The 15,855-nt window shown below is 39.1% G+C and overlaps 1 protein-coding gene and 1 pseudogene across 8 annotated transcripts in view; both read left to right on the top strand.

The window, feature by feature from the left end:
• The window catches only part of SWT1 (SWT1 RNA endoribonuclease homolog), a 126,687-nt gene extending 113,242 nt beyond the window's left edge, over positions 1-13,445 (top strand). For all 7 annotated transcript variants that reach the window (XM_050765566.1, XM_050765577.1, XM_050765558.1 and 4 more), the window contains one exon: positions 12,341-13,445. In XM_050765566.1, the coding sequence (XP_050621523.1) occupies positions 12,341-12,470 (130 nt within the window). In that variant the 3' untranslated portion in view covers positions 12,471-13,445. The remainder of the gene's footprint in view (positions 1-12,340) is intronic.
• Positions 1,324-12,332, top strand: LOC126939887 (26S proteasome non-ATPase regulatory subunit 7-like; annotated as a pseudogene). The gene has a single exon (XR_007720481.1). The product of XR_007720481.1 is annotated as a 26S proteasome non-ATPase regulatory subunit 7-like (transcript).
• Positions 13,446-15,855: the final 2,410 nt, after the last annotated feature.

Here is a 15,855-nt window from a genome sequence, read left to right as displayed (position 1 = left end):
GAAATCTAATCCCTAGTGCGATAGTATCGGAAGATGGGGCCTTTGAGAATTGGATTAGTGCCTTTATAAAAGAGATTTCAGAGCATTAGCTAATTCCTTCCCTTCTGCCATGTGAGAACACATAGAAGGCACAGTCTGTGAGGAAGAGGACCCTCACCAGACACCAAATCTGCTGGTGCTTTGATCTTGAACTTCCCAGCCTCCAGATCTGTGAGAAATTTATCTTGTTTATAAGCTGCCCAATCTAAGATATTTTGTTATGGCAGCCTGGACAGTCTAAGATATCCTTCTAATTCTAGGCCCAGGCAAATTTATGAGGAGCTAAAACTGTTTAACTCCTTCACTGTTGCCTTCCAGTAGCCTCCACCACTACATATGCCATTTTAGCTTAACATCAGGATTCATCCATGTTGATACATGGGGCAGTAGTTGGTTTTCAGTGAGTTCTATTATAACACGACACGTGCATTTGTATATGTCGCCACTGCATTGTGTAGTCATGCAATAAAAACCACAAGACTTATGGGCAAAATCAGATTAGGAGCATAACACTTAACCTCATTTGGGACACATTTTTAAAAAGATAGGAACTTAATAAAAGTATCACTAAACCACAGTTCATTTGCTATTTATAACTTACATATGTACCTGTGTGGCTACAAAATATTATGAGCAGGTCTAGCGACAAAGTTAATTAGCAAAATGCTTCTGTTAAAGCTCCAGACTGGTAAATTTGTTTGAGGATATCAGATGTAGGATTGATAGTCATACATAAATGTTTCAACACAACTATGAAAGTTCACCAACTCATTAGATCAAAATAAGTTTTTCAAGAAAATCTGAAGCCAGTTGGCATACACAAATCTGTTGTAGTTGGGGGAGAAAATGATTTCTTGCCCTAATCTTCAGATTATCAGTGAATTGGTTGTACTCATATAGATTTTTACATATAATCCACAAAATATTGTGTGAGATGTGTCAAAAACATAGCATCTTCCAACCTTAGCCATATTTTTTAGTGTAAAAAGCTTATTGTAGATACATGGAGGCCACAATCTCTTGAAGCATGATCCTAGTAGACATCTAGAATTATTTTGATTTTAGCATACTTTTGGAGTAGTTAGCAGGGTTTTTATTGGGGAGAAGTTCAGGAGTCAGGTCAAATGTTCATAGTTAAAGTAGTTGTAGTATTTTTTTTTTTTGTTTTCTTTCCATTTACTGTGTCAGGGATTTAAACTATGAAGTTAATCAGCAAACCCTCTTTTATACGCAGAAGGATGATTTTAAAGAGAAATCAAATATATATATATATATATATATATTTGCCAGTATCTTCCATATTCGTCTCTGGGGTGCTCCACAGCTTACAATTTTTTCGAATAAGCTGCCAAAAGAGAGAGGGTTTTTTGGTTTCACTGGTTCATACTAGATATGGGGCCAGTTGTGGCAGATGAAAGGTGACACCATTTTCCTGTGACTCAGAGGTGAAAACAGAAGAATGATTTAACTTGCACATAGATGACTCCCTTTGGGAATGTGAAGGACAGTTACTTAATGTTTAAGACAATTATTTAAATTGTCTGAATTTGATAATCTTTGTTTTTGTTTTTTTTTAAAGCATTAGTTGTAAACAAGGAAACTGTTGATGTCCCACACCATACTTACTGCAATAAGGAGATGTGAAATAATGAGAAATTTATCTGTGCCCTGATATGGTTAGGTTTTGTGTCTCCACCCAAATCTCATCTTGAATTGTAATGCCTGTAATCCCTACAATTCCTACATTTCGAGGGAGAGGCCAGGTGAAGGTAATTGAATCATGAGAGCAGTTTCCCCCATGCCGTTCTCATGATAGTGAGTGAGTTCTCATGAAATCTGATGGTTTTATAAGAGGCTCTTCCCACTTCACTCAGCACTTCTCATTCCTGCTGCCTTGTGAAGAAGGTGCCTTGCTTCCCCTTCTGCCTGAGGCCTCCCCAGCCATGCTGAATGAACTGTGAGTCAGCTAAAACTCTTTCCTTTATAAATTACCCAGTTTGGGGCAGTTCTTTGTAGCATATGAAAATGGACTAATGACAGTCGCTGACTCTGGTTCCTGAGACAGAGGTCCTAAAACCCTTATAGATAGGATTTCTGGGAGAATCTTTTGTTCTAATCTTTGGTCTTTAACCTGGGTTCCTGACACAGAGCTCCTAAATCTCTTGGAATTTCCTAAGTGATAGGAGCATTGTTTGCTCTAATGAGGCAACTCTTGGTGGGCTCCTGGATGGGGCTGGTCACCAGAAGGACCAAGTCATGATTAGAAGCTTAACACATTCGGCTCTACCCGCTATCCTCTGGGAAGGGGAGCGGGGCTCGAAGTTGAGTTAATAAATCCATCATGCCTATAGGATGAAGCCTCCTCCATGAAAATTCCTGAAGTGGCAGCAGCTGCCAAACTGGAATAGGAGAAGCTGGGACTGGAGGAGCTGCAGGAGTCCTTGCCGCTGTCGGTGTTTGCGAGTGGCAGGGAGCCAGGCCTTGAGGGATGGGGCGTGCTGTGATGCCAGAGCTGGCGGTGCAGAAGGTGGTGGTCTACCCCCTGTTGCTGCTCAGTGTGGTGGATCACTTCAACTGATTTGGCGAGGCTAGAAACCAGAAGCAAGCTATTGGGGTCATGGCAAAAGAAAATACTTGATGTGTCCAAGAGTTTTGCAGTCCCTTTTTATGATAATGACTAAGTCCTTTTTTATGAAGATGACAGAGATGATGCTGTCTGATTTTTAGATCAAGATTATTTGGAAAACATGTATGGAATGTTTAAGAAGGTAAATGCCAGAGAAAGAATATTTGAGTGGCACCACACAGGCCATAAACTTTACAAGAATGCCATTGCCATCAGTGAAGTAATGAAATGATACTGCCCTAACTCTTGTTTTGGTCATTATTGATGTGAAACCCAAGGACCTGAGCCTGCCAACAGAAGCATATATTTCAGTGGAAGAAGTTCATGTGGATAGAACTACAACCATAAAAACATTTGAGCTTGTGACCAGTGAAACCAGAGCAGAGGAAGCTGAGGAAATCAGAGTCAAACGCTTGTTATGAGACATCAAAGACACTACCGTGGGCACTCTTTCCCAGCAGATTATAAACCAAGTCTCTGCATGGCTTGAAGGGACTGAACTCCACGCTTCTGGATATCAGGAGCTACCAGGTAAAAGTAGTGACAGGCAGGCTACCCATAGACCATCAGATCATCCACCTGCTGTAGGATGTCTTCAGCCTGCTGCCAGATGTCAGCCCTGATGAGTTTGTCAAGGCCTTTCACCTGAAGACCGACAACCAAATGGAGGTGATGTACGTGGCCTTGCTCATCTGTTTTTGGCTGCCCTGCACAGCCTTATCAACAACAAGATTGCCAACCAGGATGCAGAGAAGAGAGAAGGACAGGAAAAGGAGAGAGCAAAAAGGATAGAAAGATGACAGAGAGAAAGATAAAGATAAGGAAAACATAAAGAGTGATATAAAGGAAGAAGAGAAAAAGGAGAAAAAGTGAAAATGTAGCTTTTAAAATTTGTAAATTAACCTTATAAAGTAAATCAGTGTGCTCCTAGAAGGTTCTTGCTTGCTTTTAGTGCTTTTTGAAAAGCTGTTCTACTGACAGCCCTCTGCTTCTGACCACCCTTGCTGTGGCATTACATGGAAGCAAATGGATAGAGGGACTGATCTTGTACCTAATACTGCAGTTTCAACTGCTGTTGAGTTGAGGATATAATAGTCAGCTCTGGCTTCAGATTGAGAAAAATTAAGAGAAGTCAACATAACATTTTTGGTACTCTTCATTCTTTACCTGTAAAACCAAGAGTTGAATTTTCCCCCACCTTAAAAGACTCTTGGGGTCTATTTCTGGTAATTTACAAAATTCCTGAATGGAGTGCATGAATTCCACACATTCTCTGCCTTTTAACGCTTTTGAATTCTGACCCTTTTGAACTCTGTTGAGAAAATCACACCACATTTTGGATCTACATGTAGTTCTGGCATTCTTAGGGCTTGGGATCCAGCTTTATATTTTGTTTACCTTCAAAGAAAATTAAATGGTTTGGTTAAAAAAAAAAAAAAAGCTTCCTGAGCTACCAGGTTCAGAGAGCTTCCAGGTTGTTGGACTCGTGGAGTTGCTTGGGAGGTGCCACACACAGAGAAGTCATGGAAGCTCCAGCCCCTTCCAACATATACTTGGTAATACCAAGTATTTTATTCAAAAAATGAGTAAAACATAAATATTTCCCTGAGTTCTGTAAGCTGTCCTAGCAAACTGAATCTGAGGAGGGAGTTGTTGTGGGACCTCCTGATTTATAAGCCAGTTGGTCAGAAGTATAGGTGACACTGTTACTTGCAGTTGTTGTCTGAAGTGGGGGGCAGTCTTGTTTGACGAGCCCGCAACCTGTGGGAGTTGACTCTGACTCCAGATAGTGTCAAAATGGAATTGAATTCTAGTACACCGAGTTGGTGCTCACTGGAGAATTGGTTGCCATGTGGAGAAAACCCCACACACACCTGGGGTCAGAATTGTTGAGTGGAGTATATGAGAGTATAGTAGGAAACCCCACAATCTCCAGGTCGACCAACTGGCTATAAATTGGGGTTTCCCATGACTCCCTCTTCAGTTCAATTAATTTGCTAGAGCGGCTCATAGCACTCAGGGAAACATTTTACTTACATTTACCCATTTATTATGAAGGATAAGTTAAAGGATACAATTGAACAGGTAGATGAAGAGGAGATCCATAGAGTGAGGTTCAGGAAAGTCCCAAACACAGGAGCCTCTGTCCCCATGGAGTTGGGTGTGCCACCCTCCTGGCATATGGATATAATTAAGTAGCTCAAGAACATAAACCTGTTTGATGGGTTCTAATAAAGCAAGGAATTAAGGTTTTATATTAAAGCAGCTTTGAGGAAAAGTGAATTCCATAAGATACAGAACCTTGGTGCTTATATCTGCAATTCAGCTGGTGTTTTCTCTTCTCCAGTTTTTCGACTCTTTGAAGTAGCTTTTGCTCTTGCCAGTGGAGTGTCTGAGCACTGCTCACCCTGAGAAGTTTGCTTCAAATCCAAGATGGTAAATTAAGGAGATTATCAAACAGATCTCTTGTGTGATATCTTCTATCTTTATGAGAAATTAGGTACAGCATTTAATTCACTTTTTTTCTGGCTTGTAAGTTCTTGATAAAGTGTTTTGACATGTTTGTTAGGCAAGTTTCTAAGGTTTTTTTTTTTTTTTTTTTTTTTTTTTCACTTTATGAGATGATAAACTAGTTTGTGACATCGGCCTCAAAGTACCTGACTGTATGAGACGGATACCAAACCAAACTGTTTTTCTTGCTCTGAAACTCATCACAACACACTTCTGACACCAGGCAATCAGATGTACCCCATCTCCAACATATAACATGTGACCTTTGTATCTCTCTTTTTTCACTTAGCATAATGTTTTTGAGGTTCATTCACATTTTAGCATATATCAATACTTCATTCCTTTTCGTGGCTGAATAAGATTCCATCACACACACACATATACACACCACATTTTGTTCATTCATCTCTTGATGGACATTTGGGTTCTTTCCACTTTTTGACTCTTATAAATAATATTGCTCTTTGTGTATAAATATTGGAATTCTTACAATTCTTTTCCATTTTAGGGGTCATATACCTAGGAGTAGAATTCCTGGGTGAGATTCGAATTCTCAGAAGCTACACTATTTTACATTTCCACTAACAATATACAACAGTTCCAGTTTCTCTTCATCTTGGACAACACTTGTTATTTTCTGTTTTTTTGGTTTTGGTTAGTTATTGCCATCCTGATGAGTATGAAATTGTATCTCATTGTGATTTCAATTTGTATTTCTCTAATGTTAATTAGGGAAGGGGCTGAACTTCTTTTCATGTGCTATTTGGCCATTTGTATATCTTCTTTGGAGAAATGTCTGTCCAACCCTTTGCTCATTTTTAGTGGATTGGTTTTCTTTCTGTTATTAGAATTCTTTATGAGGAATTTGGCCCCAGGCCAAAATCTTACATGTGATGTTTGAACCCACTATAGACAATTACAAGGCTTTATCTGACAAACTCAATGGGGGAAGCTGCTTTCTTCATACCTAAGGAAATGTTGGCCTAAAAGGAAGAGTTGAGGCACAAAAAAATAAAGAGTTTACTTGAGCCAGAGTGAAGACAGCTGCCCCGATATGTGTTAAAGTTGCCTTGAGGAGTGTACCCTCAGCTCTTGTTACGAGCAAATTTTTAAAGGCAAAGAGAACAAGGAGTGGGCTGATACAAAGTTATTTGACAGGAATTCTCAGTAGTTGACAGGGATATCATTGTTCAGTGGTTGGCTATACATTGTTGAATTAGAGGGTATGAGTTAGGGTGTCCAGCATATGGCAGTTATGGCTTTTTCTTGTCAGTTAGCCTAGAGCCCACATAGCAAGTGGCTTCAAGAGATAATTATTTAGCTCAAGGCGGAGTGATGTGACTGCTGTTTCATTCCAGTGCCTCTCTGGACCTGATAGCTTAAATGGGCTTGCATTCCTCAGTTAAGTTTCTTTTTTTTTTTCCATGCCAGTGTATGCTATTTTCTGGAGGTACTTACTGGCAGTGACTGAGACTCCCTGCAGCCATGCTCACACACAGCTGCATTCCTAGCTCAGGTGACTGTTTGGAGGCCTTCTTATGGGGAGATGGGGGAGTTGGCTGAGGAACTTCCCAGGTGCCTCCACTGAGGCTTCCTTTGGGAGGCTTTGACTAAGGTATTTCTCTCTGATCTGACTCAGTATTTTTCCACTTCTAGCCCTTCCTCCTCTGCCTCCCCATGGGCCCCTGGGTTCATAAAGATGCAGAGAGGAAGCAGCCTTCTTCAGGGCTTCTCAGCAGTGCGACAGTGTGCCCCACCCCGACAACCCTGCAGCGCATATTTATCTGACCCTTTCCTAGGGAAGTAATGAAATACTAGAGAACTAGCACCTCTCATTTTGCCCCTTGCTTATACTGTGGCAAGAAGTGAATAAAGACTTGATTGTTACTTTTAGTTTGCCTTGTCCTTATTAACCACATCAACACCTGGCAGCTCAACATGTTATATATTCTTGATAGTAGACCCTTATCAGATACATAATTTGCACATATTTTCTCCCACTCTGTAAGTTGTCTTCACTTTTTGGTAGTATCCTTTGGTGCACAAAAGTTTTAAATTTTGATTATTTGTGTATTTTTTTCTTGCATTGCCCGTGCTTTTAAGACTACTTAAGAATTCACTGCCAAACCTAAGGTTATGAAGGTTTATCCCAATGTTTTCTTCTAACATTTTTATAGTTTTAGCTCTTACATTTAGGCCATTGATCCATTTTGAGTTAATTTTTGTATATGATGTAAGGTAAGGGGTCTAGCTTCACTCATGCATTCATCCATCCATATACATGCATGTGGATATCAAGTTTTCCTAGTAGCATTATTGTTGAAGAGACCATTCTTTCTCCATTGGATGGTCTTGGCATCCTTGATGAAAATCAGTTGACCATATATGTGAGGGTTTATTTCAGAACTTTCAGTTCTGATCCATTGAATGTCTGTCTATCTGCTCATACCAAACTATTTTGGTAACAGTTCCTTTGTAGTGAGTTTTGAAATTGACAAGTGTTTTAAGTCTTCTAACATTTTCCTTTTTCAAGATTTTGTTATTTGGGATGCCTTGCAATTCTATCTGAATTTTAGGATCAGCTTTTCTGTTTCTACAAAAAAGGTTGTTGGGATTTTGATAGAAATTGCATTGACAATGTAGATCAGTTTGGGGAGTATTATCATCTTACTAAATATTACAGTCCATTAACATAGAATGCCTTTTCTCTTATTTAGATATTCTTTAATTTCTTTTAGCAGTGTTTTTTGTTTTTTTGAGACAGTCTCACTCTGTCACCCAGGCTGGAGTGCAGTGGCACGATCTCGGCTCACTGCAACCTCTGCCTCCTGGGTTCAAGCAATTTTCCTGCCTCAGCCTCCTGAGTAGGTCGGATTACAGGCACACACCACCAGGCCCGACTAATTTTTGTATGTTGTTAGTAGAGACGGGGTTTCACCATGTTGGCCAGGCCAGTCTTGAACTCCTGATTTTGTGATCTGCCCTCCTCAGCCTCCCAAAATGCTGGGATTACAGGCATGAGCCACCGCATCTGGCCAGTGTACAAGTCTTATACCTCTTTGATTAAATTGATTCCCAAGTATTTTATTACTTTTTATGCTATCATAAGTGAAATTGTTTTATTTCCTTTTCTGCTTGTTCATTGCTAATGTATAGGAATACAATTGATTTTTTGTGTTGATCTTTTACATTGCAGCTTTGCTAAATTAATTTATTAGATCTAATAGTTATTTTGTGACTTCTTTAGGATCTGCAAATAGAAATTATTCTGTTTCTTTGTTTCCAATTTGGATCTCTTTTATTTCTTATTCATGCCTAATTGCTGTGGCTAGAACTTATACTACAAAGTTGTACAAAGTTGTACAAAATGGTACAAAGTTGAACAGTGAAAGAAGCCTTCCTTGTCGTGTTCTTGATCTGAGGAGGAAAGCATTCATTCTTTTACCATTGATGTTAGCTATTATATACTGCTTTTATATTTATATTTTATATATTACCTTGTATTCCATTTTTCTTTTATTTGTGATACACATTGCAAATGTATAGAAAACTTCAGAGGGTTGTAAAACACGTATCCATTATAGACCTCATTCTTGGATTTTGGAAAAATTGCATCAGACATTGGAATTAGATCATGTAAATTCACTAGTACCATGCCATTTTGACCAAATTGGTTGTGGGAAGGGAATCACAAAACTGTGTGGAATTATTTTTAAATTGATTTGATAAAATTTCTAGTTATTTTGATCTGAGATTTGGTCAAAGCAAGTTTGACACCATTAATAGGACAGTCTAGAGAAATAGTGGCTGTTGTTTTGCAGAATCTCATGAATCGCACAACTAGAAGCAACCTCCAGTTTTGAGCTCTCTTCTCGAAAGGATCAGGAATTGGAATCGTTTCACTTGGAAAAAGAGAAATAGGGACATAAAATATTTGTACTATCAGAGGAAGAGGGGAAAGAGAGTTTTTGTTTTAATTTAGGCAGACTCAGGTCAGCTAGATGGTTTTAATAGGCCCAATATAAAGCAAGAACTATCTATCAGTGAACTGCCTCTCACAATAGTGAGTGTCTCATCACCAGGAGGGAAAAGCTGAGGTGAGATGACTCACTGGAGATGCTGCAGAATGACAAGCAGAGGTGTTAAGGTGCCCCTGCAGCCAATATTCTGTCATTCTACAGATTAACCACCAGGAAAAGGAACTTAAGAATGCCTATCATCATGATCTAATAAAAAGTATAGACCAAGCAGACACTATGAAAAACAGCCAATACTTTTGTCAGCCAGTGATGACAGAACTTGCTACAGCAAAATCTGTAGGTGATAATCCATTGTCAGAATACTGACTCACGTGAATTAAGAAACAAATGCTGCTAGGAGGAAAAGAGAAGATAGAGCTCACCTCTTAATTACAAGGGGTGAGGGGAAGAAAAAGATAAGATACAGAAATAGATTCAAAAGTCTAGTTACTGAAAGATTTTTTTTTCACATGTGGAATAAATAAGGACAGGAATAGGGGCCTATCCTTTTAGTTTGTTTCATTTTTAAGTTTATAAGAAAACATTTATATCTCTGCTATTTTGAATCTCTTGAGTGTTTCAAAATCATTTTTTTGAGTAGTTGTGAAGAATTGGCAGCACCATAGCACTATTTTTAAGCTTTAAATGTAGAAAATGAAATTAGGGTTACACAAAGCCGTAAGTCAGATTTAAATTATTATTATTATTTTTAGGGAGCAGGTCATACTGTATTGCTTAGGCTGCTCTCAAACTCCTGGTCTTCAGTGATCCTCCTGCCTCACCCTTCCGAGTTGCTAGGATTACAGATGCGAGCCACCCAAAAGTCAGGCTTTAATCGGTCTCAGAGAAACCACATATTGTCAAGAAGTGAGATTATTCCATATATGGTACATTTACTTTATTATTATTTACTTTGGTGGTGTCACTACTCCTTCTTGTCCTGTCCCGAGTTCTGATCATCCCCTGAGTTCTTCTTCCTTTGTACCCCCCATCAAGCGATCTGTCATGTGGGAGGGCCAGTGGGAGAGGTAGCTAGTGGTTCTCTCCAACGCCATGAATGTGGCAGAGCTATCTCAGAAGCCAAGGAAGTAATGACAGTCTAACTGTTACAATAAAAATGACTGCCAATTTTGAATACCTAACATGCCAGATACTATACTAGATGTTTGGTGCTCTTTGTGAACTTATATAGACCATCTCCCAGTAGATGAAAAGAGTTATTTACGGGATTGAATTCTTTGACACTTTGAATTCTAGATGCTAGATATAATGGATTGGTGTGCTACAGTTTGGGATCCCACAATTTGTAGGCTCATGTTAGCTTTCGAGAGCCTGGCTGGCTTTGCCTGAAGTAAAATTGTGAAGTAGATATGGTACATATTAAGCACTCTCTGCTTCCCCACCCTTGGTTTAGGGTTACTAACATTCCTTTGGTAACTGCTAGGTAACTTGTCTCAGCAATCTTTTCTAAGAATTGAAACTCTGTCAACTTCCTTACCCCTCTCAAGTATCTGTTCTTTCAGGAGGTACATCCTATTAATATCCTCCAGTCCGCCTCTACTTTACTCTCAAGCCAAATAAGAGAAAAATAAAAATTCTTAATACAATGGACTAACACTGGCATTTGAAATACATTCTTTGATATTTGAGGTAAAATACCATTAATTATGATTTATTAGCACAGACAACATTGGAAGATAAAAGCACTTAGTTGCACAAATTCTTACATAGCCAACAGGAAGACAACCTTGGTATGATTCCTAGAATTCAGGAATAAGGGCTTCTTCTGTGGTGGACCTGCAACCAACAGGCAAAGCTGGATGCCTAAGCATAGCCTTTTATATAATGGGCTGGGTTGAACAATCTAGTTCTACCTTACTCTCTGAAGGACCTCTCTTAGTAGGAAATGGGCTTATGTTAAGATGTTTTAATCCAAGGGGTAAGCCACACAGTTGGAATAGAATTTTTAATATATCCAAAGGAAATGAAGTCATTATGTCAAAAAGATATCTGCACTCCAGTGTTCACTGGGGCACTATTCACAATAGCCAAGATATGGAATCTACCTAAATGTCCATCAGTGAACGAATGGATAGAGAGAATGTGGGATATATACACAGTGGAATACTATTCACTCTTAAAAAAAGAAGAAAATCTGTCGTTTGGAACAGCATGGATGAATGTAAAAGACATAAGTTAAATAAACCAGGCACAGAAAGACAAATACCCACATGTTCTCACTGATACGTGGAATCTAAAAAAGTATGAGTAGAGAATAAAATGGTGGTTACCAGGAGCTAGGAGGATGGGGGACTTTGGGGAGATGGTGGTGAAAGGACACAAAATTTCAGTTAGATAGGAGAAATAAGTTCAGAGATCTGTTGTACAACATGGTGACTTTAGTTGATGACAATGTATTGTATTTTGAAAATCACTAAGAAAGTAGACTTTGGCTACTTTCAGATGCACTGGCTTATGCCTGCAATCCCAACACTTTTGGAGGCCAACGTGGGAGAATTGCTTGAGCCCAGGAATGAGACCAGCCAGGGCAACATAGTGAGACCCTGTCTCTACCAAAAGAAACAAAACAAAACAAAATTAGGTGTGGTTGTGTGTACCAGTGGTCCCAGCTACTTGGGAGGCTAAGGTTAGAGGATCACTTGAGCCTAGGAAGTTGAGGCTATGGTGAGCTGTGATTGCACCACTGTACTCCAGCCTGGACAACAGGAGTGAGACCCCGGCTTTTAAAAATAATAATTAAGGCTGGGCATGGTGACTCACACATGTAATCCTAGCACTTTGGGAGGCCATGGTGGGAGGATCACTTGAGCCCAGGAGTTGGAGACCAGCCTGGGCAAGATGCTGAGACTCCATCTCTAAAAAAAAGGGTTTTTTTTTAAATAGTAATTTTTAAAATGTAGATTTTACACGTCCTCACAACAAAAATAAGTGTGTGGAATAACGCATATGTTATTTAGCTTGATTGAGCCATTCCATAATATATACCTAGTTCAGAATATCATGTTATACATAATAAATATATAGCTTTTGTCAATTAAACATGTAAAATAAAAGAAAATGAAAAAGAATTTTTATTTCTCTGACTAGCTGTCTTGCAATGATTTAACATTTCTTTGTCTCCTAGGGAAAAGTTAACCATTGGATGCCACCAGCTGGTTGAGATGGAATATACCATGCAGCAGTGCAATGCATCTGTTTATATGGAGGCCAAAAACAGGGGATGGTGTGAAGACGTGCTGAACTATAGGATATAAGTACTGATTTGTAACTTTAAAGGAATTGCATTTGTCCTTAAGAATAACAGAGTCGTTTTCAATCTGGTCAGTCTTTTGGGCCAAACCCAAGAGAATTTTAAGAAGTTTCATAGGTACAAAAAGGTGATCGCCTATTACTGACAATCTCGTTGAAGCTCTAAGAAGCCTAACGTGTCCACTATGGAATAAACTCCGTAGACTCCTCTCTTCTGGAGTTCGCAATGCCTCCCTACCTCTACTCTTGATAGTGAGCCAGTATCTCTAAGGAAAGGAGAGACGTATTTTTAGTCATCCTAGGGCAAGAGCCACTGTGGCACCTGAGGAAGACCCAGAGTACAGTATTAGCATTTCTGTCAAACCTAGGTATGGGCATGTGACCAGAGACACTGCCAAACCCTAAGAAATCATTAGGACGTGATCATGCTCACTGTATTCCACAAATGAAATCTTACTGTGGGCCGTTTTTTGTGATCAAACTGTCATCCATGTTGACCTGGTGAAAAGAACACCCTCCTTCACCTCCCTCAAGGTATTGAAATAGAAATTTGACTTAAGCTCCTACTTCCTTATACAGCCTTTCCTTCTGTGGGCTTGTCACTTTTCAGTGCATTTCTAGTGGGGAAGAGCAGGGTGACCCCTCTGCTGAGTTTCTCCTTAAATGTGAAGCATAATAGATTTATGTAATAGAATTTGGTGGCAGTGACTGATGTTTGCCTCTAGCTAAAACCAACTGTTAAGTTGACTTTTTAGTTATGGGATAAGTTGGAAATCCTTGTTTACTGGAATATATTATGCTTTTGTTAACACATTAGATTAAATCGAATTTGGTATTCTATTATAAATGTTTATTTTTTAAAGCAATAAATAACTTATTTTTGGTAAGATTTGGCTTTTTACTTCCAAATTGTTTCTGATATGTATGTAAGGTGTGATTATAAAAGTGACTCTCTCCAATAAAAGAGAACTTGTTCAGGATATTCACTAGTTGGTGTGGGACCTGTTAAGCTTTGGGTTTGCCAGATTAGGAAACCACACCACCAGCTGCACAGATGGGGGCTCCAAATGCCGTCAGAGATATGAGCTTCTGGGCAAATGGAGAAACTTTAAGAGGGCATCTCTGCTCTCTGCCTTTACTTTTCTTTCCTGAGAAGTCAAATATACATTCATCTGTTGCCTGCGCACTCCCACAAAAAGAACTTTTTTCAAACCTTTATCCCTCAACTTCTAGTTGTTATTGATGGGTTTTTGTTTTTCCTTGTTCTGGTACCTCCTCCTTTTTTTTTTTTTTTTTTTTTTTTTTTTTTTTGTTATCTCTTTGATATGGTTAATCCTTTCCATAAAATTTCTTTCCAGTCCTATCACATATTTACATGTCTATTTCAGTCTTTATTTAAAAACTTTTTCAATGTTATTGAGATGTGAAGGTGTCTCTTTTTAATTTTCTAGTCTTTTTTATTTAACATCATTTGTTTTAAAATGTTTGTTTTAGCTTTTATTTCTTCCATTTGAAATGTCAGGTCTTGTTTTTTTTTCATGATCTTAAACTTTATTACTTTTCTATTTGTTGTCCTAATCATGTAATGCCGGGGTTGAGAGTTCCTTTACATTAATGGTTTGCAACTTATTTTTTTTTTTTTTTTTTTGAGGCAGAGTCTCACTCTGTCACCCAGGCTGGAGTGTAGTGGCTCGATCTCGGCTCACTGCAACCTCTGCCTCTCGGGTTCAAGCAATTCTCATACCTCAGCTTCCCAAGTAGCTGGGATTACAGGCGTGCGCCATTACGCCTGGCTAATTTTTTCTGTATTTTTAGTAGACATGGGATCTCACCGTGTTTGCCAAGCTGGTCTCGAACTCCTGACCTCAAGTTATCTACCTACCTTCGCCTCCCAAAGTGCTGGGATTACAGGCATGAGCCACCACACTTGGCCTTTGAAACTTACTTTTACAAAAGATAGTTCATTTCTCTCCTGGGAAGACCAGGGAATATCCTCTGGTTTGGAGGGTCTCCAGCTCTCTCCATATTCTGAGCCAAGGAACAGCTGGCTAAAGAATTGAAGTCTGTTGTGTGCCCACAGGGTCCTCTTGTTAAGACCTGCAATGGTCAGTTGTGACCGCACAGATTAGAACTTCACAGATGGGTTAATCCCACTTTCATATTGTGGATCTTTGACTATCACATGAAAGACCAGGTGGACAGATCTGAAGCTCTATGTGCTTGATACTTTGAACATCATTTTAAGGGAGAGCAAAAGTCCTTTCATTGTCAATCCAGGTTTATTTAGATGGTGTCTTGGTCAGCTTTCAGAGCCTAGGTCACATTGTTCATATTCTTGACTTTTTGCTCCCTTAGCTAGTATGACAGGTTGGGATGAATTTCCCTCTTTCCTCAAAGGGTGGTGACTACATCCAGCCTCTCAGGATGTGATACTATCCATGGCCCTTTTCTGACTTCGAGATTGGACAGGCCAGTCACACTCCTATTTATTGGGTATTTTGCTAATAAAACTCACTCCAGTGAATAGAACTGAGCTCCATGAAGGCAGGAACTACACTGTGTCTAGTGTCTCATAGTTGTGGTTAGTTAATATTTTTGACAAATTGACCTGCAGGCTCACCTACTTTAAAAAAAAGACATACTTTACCTTTGCCTACCAAAGTTCGACTTGAAAGCTTCTAAGTTTGTCTGGTCTGTCAGGTGAAAAGCCACTCAGTAAAGTCAAACAGATATACCTCTTTTAGATCTTGGAATATGCCCCACCGAAATGGATTCTTCTGGAGCCAGAGTACCTCGAGGTATTGGCTTTCCTGAGGGTTTTAGTATTAATTATATATACTTGTATTTTAAAAAATCCATCTCTATATTCATGGAATTCTTTAATATCTTTGGCTGTTGTTAAAAGCAAGAATTGGCCCCCCTGAGGGTTTGTAGATGAGTTTTGGCCTGTGACAGGAATCCTTCTTAATTCTGATCTAGCTTTGTTTATGAACTAGGTGTAGTTTGTCTCAAATTAATTCTGGATGTTGAAAACCCTGAGGACAGATTCTTGAGCAGAATTACCAATTATAAACCTGGAAGGTGAGGTGGTGGACACCCAGATCTGAGCTACTAGCTTGGTTCAATCTTAAAGCACAAACCATTTTCAACATCCTGTTCTTTATTTCTAATGAGGTAAAATATGGACATGTTCTAAGCCCTTCTTCTAAGCTTGATATTTTAAAGGTTTAGTACCACTTTGGTTAAGCTAGAAAAACAAAACTTTTTTTCCTTCGTAAGCGTAGAGTTCTGTGAGTTCTGTCAAACATGTAATCATCAAGTCAAGATACTAAAGTCACACCACCCCTAAATATTCCTTCATTTCCCTTTGTAATTAACTCCCATCCCCGT

Source organism: Macaca thibetana, chromosome 1 (assembly GCF_024542745.1).
Source record: "Macaca thibetana thibetana isolate TM-01 chromosome 1, ASM2454274v1, whole genome shotgun sequence".
In the NCBI taxonomy this organism is placed as follows: Eukaryota; Metazoa; Chordata; class Mammalia; order Primates; family Cercopithecidae; genus Macaca; species Macaca thibetana.
Note: the sequence above shows the minus strand (reverse complement) of the source record. Positions and strands in the feature narration are given on the sequence as shown.